The sequence below is a fragment of the Mauremys mutica genome, chromosome 4, assembly GCF_020497125.1.
Source record: "Mauremys mutica isolate MM-2020 ecotype Southern chromosome 4, ASM2049712v1, whole genome shotgun sequence".
In the NCBI taxonomy this organism is placed as follows: domain Eukaryota; kingdom Metazoa; phylum Chordata; order Testudines; family Geoemydidae; genus Mauremys; species Mauremys mutica.
The window spans coordinates 18300149-18305982 of record NC_059075.1 but is presented as its reverse complement, the minus strand read 5'-3'; the positions used below and the strand labels follow the sequence as shown (position 1 = coordinate 18305982).

The 5834-nt window shown below is 38.2% G+C and overlaps 1 protein-coding gene across 5 annotated transcripts in view; it reads left to right on the top strand.

Moving 5' to 3' along the window:
* The window catches only part of ZBTB42 (zinc finger and BTB domain containing 42), a 29797-nt gene extending 24481 nt beyond the window's left edge, over window positions 1-5316 (top strand). For 4 of the 5 annotated variants that reach the window (XM_045016809.1, XM_045016807.1, XM_045016808.1 and 1 more), the window contains one exon: window positions 525-5316. In XM_045016809.1, the coding sequence (XP_044872744.1) occupies window positions 539-1969 (1431 nt within the window). In that variant the 5' untranslated portion in view covers window positions 525-538 and the 3' untranslated portion in view covers window positions 1970-5316. Of the gene's footprint in view, window positions 1-505 lie in introns of all 5 variants that reach the window. The other variant, XM_045016810.1, reaches the window with a different exon arrangement.
* The last annotated feature ends 518 nt before the right edge of the window (window positions 5317-5834 follow it).

Below are 5834 nucleotides of genomic sequence, written 5' to 3'. Positions count from 1 at the left end.
CTTGATTCCTAGGACCTTTCTCCTGCCGCCCCACCCTCCCCCCAAATCCGTGAAGTGTTCACGCTCCTTCACTAGTCCACGCAATGAATGAGTGATCTATTATTTAATGTAAAATGATTGCGCATAAAGTTAAGTGTGGGGGTGGATTGATTTGTTTGTTTCATTTAAAAGAACAAAACTGATGCCTGGAGTTAGACATTTCCAGGAATGCATAAACTGCTGGGCTGGCTCTCCCCCTCCCACCCCCCAGTTTGTTAGTGAAAGAGACAAAGGTTGGAGGTGCTGCTTCTTTAGAAGCTTCTGTTTACTTACAATCAAGTTTTTCCTGTTTGCAGCAGGTGTTGAAGGATGAGAAGCATGTTGGCTTTCTTTGTTTTAAATAAAACTATTACAGACAATGAACAGTAAATGTTATCTCCAAGGCTGTTTCTTTGGCTTGTATTACCCAAAAGCCAATCTGTTTGTTACAGCTGCTAGGAGGCTTTAGTTTATAGTAGCATTCAAGTTTTTCCTGTTTTGAACAGGTTATGAAGGAAGAATGGAGTTTCCAGACCATAGCCGCCAGTTGCTGCAGTGTCTGAGTCAGCAGCGTCACCAGGGCTTCCTGTGTGACTGTACTGTTTTAGTTGGAGAAGCTCAGTTCAGAGCCCACAGAGCCGTTCTTGCTTCTTGCAGCATGTACTTCCATCTTTTCTACAGGGACCAGTTAGACAAAAGGGATATTGTGCATCTGAACAGTGACATTGTCACAGCCCCAGCCTTCAGTCTGCTGCTTGAATTCATGTACGAAGGAAAGCTGGAGTTTAACAGTCTTCCAGTTGAAGATGTGCTCGCTGCAGCGAGCTACCTTCATATGTATGACATTGTGAAAGTCTGCAAGGGCAAGTTGAAAGATAAAGAATTGTGTTTGGAAGAAAAGATGAATGATGATGTGGCTAATTTGGGAAAAGAAGAGCATTTTTTAGACACAGGAGTGCCCCTGGTACATGAGTTTGACCTGGGACACAAACAAAAATTCACTGTCACAGAATATGATAGATCAACGAATAAAGATAGGGTCAGTGGTCACCCTGGCTGGTCCTCTGATCTTATAAGTGTCAGCTCTGTGTCTGCAGAGGCAGAATTGTGTACCACAGCAGCTGGAAAAACAAAGGCTACTGTCAATAGTTCTGCAGGATCTTTGTCCCAAAGGTCTCTTAACCATACCCCGGCTTCAAGTGATGTGGACTGTGCTCTGGATTTGTCTTTCAAGCCTGTGTCTGGGAGAGATTCCTTACACCCCTCCTACGTCTTTGGACAGCTGGCTTCCGACAGCCAGCAGCAGGGTACTGAGCCACTAGTTAAGGATGAACAAGACTTGCTGTCAGATCAGGAGGACAGTGAAGCAAGGAGTCCAGAGAGTCAGCATTTTGGGAATTCAGCCAAAAGCCTAGTGACAGGGTTAGGACACATGTTCACAGGAAATGGCAATTCTCATGCAAGAGAAGATGATATAGATCAAGACCGAGATGAGAGTGAAGATGACATGGATTCATCAGATATCTCCTCCTCTGGTGTGCTTGTGCCTCCTGGGCATATCTGCATTTGCCCCCTTTGTAGCAAAGTTTTTCCAAGCCCCCACATCCTGCAGCTGCACCTGAGCTCTCACTTCAGAGATAAAGATGGCTCAAGGACCAGGTTGTCACCTGATGGTTCGGTGCCCACCTGTACGCTTTGTGGGAAGACTTTTTCTTGCATGTACACCTTAAAGAGACATGAAAGGACTCACTCGGGCGAAAAGCCTTATACCTGTGCCCAGTGTGGAAAGAGCTTCCAGTATTCCCACAATCTCAGCCGTCACGCAGTAGTGCATACCAGAGAGAAACCCCATGGCTGCAAATGGTGTGAAAGACGATTTACACAATCCGGTGACTTATACAGACACATCCGTAAATTTCATTGTGGCCTCGTAAAGTCCTTGGTGGTTTGAGACAAGTTGTTGTTGTTGTTGCTAATGTAATGTGTGGGGTTTTTAAGGCAGCATCTGATTTTTTTTTTTTTTTTTACTGATATTCACATCAGTTAACGATGTTGAAAGATGCTTAAGTATACACTTCAATGGCCTTTTTGCCACAGCCACCTCTTTCTCCCTGTTCGCCTCCCACCCCCCCCAGTTGTTTGTTGCACACCCATGTTACGTTATTTCCAAGTTAGTAGAGTGAAAATGATTTAAGTACTTCCTCAATGATTTGGCTTCTATTTTTCATGCTGGAATTACTTGTGTTCACCCCCTCCCCATTTCAAAAAAGATTGATAACAGAATTGGAGAAATACTCCAAGATTTACTTAAGCCCCCTAAATGCTATCTGTGTATTTCATGACAACACAAGAGCTGAACTATAGCTTATTTGATGCGTCTGAGGGAATCTGCTCACTTAACTCCATGTGTCTCAAGACAAGATCTACAGCCTTCTCAAGAAGTAGGCTTAAATTGACCCAGTTTTTTAAAGAGGTTTGAGAATTCCTTGAATTGTACTTGCAGATCTGGTACAGTTTGGCGTTTGATTCTTACTACTGAATCAGAGTAGTTTCGCAATCCTAAAATCTGAATGAAAAGCCTTGCATGCAGACTTGGCATACTCAGAAGGAAAGTTTTAAATTTCTTTCTCCCTGTCCCTCCTCCAAGGACTATTTGTTGAATAGCACTGAGCTGCTTTTGAATTTTAAAAACTTGGTAGAAACGTGTTTCTGTCTGCACTATATTCACGCCTTAGCTGTTGAAGGATACGCACTAAACATGTAAACTCATGTGATATATGAACACATTTCCATCCCTGTCTTGACAAACAAACACAGGGACCAATCCTGCTACTGCTGGGGAAACATTGCTGCAGTGAGTAAACTCATAGAGGGTGCAAGATTGGGTCTGTAATATGTACCATAACCTTGCTCAGACATTTGGGAATGGATAAAAGTATACAACAACTGCAGAGGCCAGTGAAGGAAATGAAATGGCTGAGCAGCTAGTTAGGAACTGATGACCAGTATTCTTAAGAGGAAATTGGTCAGTATAATAATATGTGACAGTCAATCTTTTTTTCTTTTTTTTCTTTGTTTTAACGGGGATTTCTGATTTGTTCAGGATACCTGTAGCATCTTTTGGTACATTTTAGTACAATTACACATTTTTTTTAAATGACGTGTATTAAAGATCTGTAGCTTGAATTATTTTATTTTTTAATGGCTTATATATTGTTAAAGTTGGCAACTGCCCTGGGCCAAGTTCTGTGGAATTCTACTGATTTCTTGGGTAGCACAAATGCAAGCCAGCAGAGGGACTTAGGCTGATGTGAAACTAGCAGGGCCAACAAAATATTAACTTTCCCATTGTTTTCTAAAATTTAGCCCATCTGTAATTATAACCAGTTATTGAATTCCAAACACAGTAATTCAGTTATCTGCCTAAGAGAACACCCTTTGGTCTGTGTATGTCAGTAAATATCGGAGTATGCCTCTCCAGTTAAAGCATCCGTTCAAGGTACACACACATACAGAACTGAATCCTTATGACATCTGTGCTTTTGAATTTCATTTTTCAGAATTGATTTTTTTTAATTAAGAAAAAAAGTTACTTTGTCAAGTTTACTGACGCTCCTGGAATGGTTTCTTGAAGTTCAGTCATTTATTTTTAAACGAATTTGAAGCACTGAAGTGGATTCTTCTAAATACTGTATTTCAGAATATCGGATTTCATCCCAAAAGAAGGAATTGTCCAGCATTTCCCTTTACATGTATTAAGTAAGCACTACTACCTATGTGGTTTCAACAGTGTAATTGTGATATTGAGCTATTGTGAAAGTACTTTAAAAAAATAATAATAATCAGGACTTCATTTGTTGTGACCTCCTTCTTATTCATCTCTTAAACTATGAATGTACATGTAATGTGAAATTTTACTTCTGCTAGTTTGTTCAGACTAATTTCTTTGCATTACTGTAAAATATTTTTGCTGAACCTGTTACATAGGAAAATGTGGGAGAGCACTGTATGTGTAAACAGACATGGCTTTGGTACTGTGGTCTTATTCTACTTAATCACTTTTTTTTTTTTGCTGTGATTGGAAATAGCACTGAACAAAAATCTACTAAAATTAAGTTATTTTTTTTCTCCTGATGATACTTGATATAGTATTTATTAGAATTTTTTGAAGTGGAATTATTACTGTTAAACTATTTCAAAATAAGTTAATCTATGCTTCACCTTAAATCTTACACAAACTTCTGTACATGCTGTAAAGTGAACAACTAATACAGTAGTGGTATTATCTAAACTAGCAATAGTTTTTTAATTTTTTATGTTTTGTGATACTGCTGTTGCATTTCACTCTTCACTTCCTGTTCTTATATATATATATTTTTTAAAAGATCAAATATCATAAATTGTGCCATAAGACATCATTTGTACGGGTGCAGGGGAAAGTCAAAACAAGTTTGCATCTGACTTTAGTCTAGAAATAACTCACTAAACTAATGCTATGAGCATGCTCTGTACTGCATTGAAAATGGGGTAGGAGTAAAAGATATAACAAGCTGTGGGGTTTTTAGTGCGTTATTAATGCACTGTTCTTTTCTCATAGCTTAGTATTTTTCTCCCCAACCCTAATAGCTTGAATTTCTAAAGTAAAGATGTTTGCACTTATTTTTATTTTAAAGTGACTTTTTTTTTGGTGTGCTCCGTCTTGGGTGTTTTTTTTTTTTAAAGTTGCAATAGCTTTGAGCATGTCTTCAAAAATGGTTCATTAGAGAAGTACTAAAAACATTGCACACTTATGTTTGTTTTCATAAAATGTTTCACTGTGGGGGAATTACCTTCTCTGTAGAGAATAGTACTGCTCTAAATTTTAAACACTGGATTTCTTCTACTACAAACAAAAACTGTGAAGTTAATGTAAAAAGAATCATCAATATTTTTAATTGTTTTTAATCTTGTTGCAGTTCAGATTAAATATGTATATTTAAAGACACTAATTTTTGTGGGAGAGTTTTATAGTATACAGTATGTAGAAAAGCTATTGGAATGGAATATATTTTATAAAAATGTTCTATCACTGTTTTATAGTGAACTATTTTTTTTCCTTCAGTGTTAGTACTATACTGTTTAGTCTAGTTACGACAATCGCGTAAAGAGTGACTTAAGGAAAAACTATTGTTAGCGCTTAGTATTTTTGTGTGGAGTTTTGTTTGCAACTGTAATTGGTATGTGCTGTAAAATGTGACAATCGTGATTAGGATTGTTGTCTTTATAAATTTACACAAAATAAAATGTGCTAGAGTTGTACATTGAGCCCGTTCGCTCTTTAACTGAACTTTTAAAAATCTATACGTGATCGTGGTTTCACTGTCTCTTTGAATGACGACAAACTACTTTTTCAGGGCCACTTGGATTTTTAGATACTTGAGGGAATTGCTATATTCTTGTCTGACAGGGACATAGACCCAATGTTTAATCTGTTACCCAGTCACTGAGGAAAACTAAATATTCACACCCTGTTCTTCCGTTTTGTTGTCCTAATCATACTGAACTTAATTCAAAGCCTACTGATATCCGTGTGAGCCTTTCCACTGACTTGAATAAGATTTTGTATCTGGCCCATTTTTGAGCAACTTTGCAGTACTTGCTGTGTGTCTAGAGCTGTTTGCTTCTATTGGGGACGTGGGTACCTATCCTGCAAATGCTTAAGAATTTAAATAACTCTACTCATATGGTCCAATTGACTTGAATGAGATGTCTCCTTAACTTTATCCAGGTGGGAGTAGTCTCACTGAAGTCAGTTGGACTACTTATGTGAGTAGTTA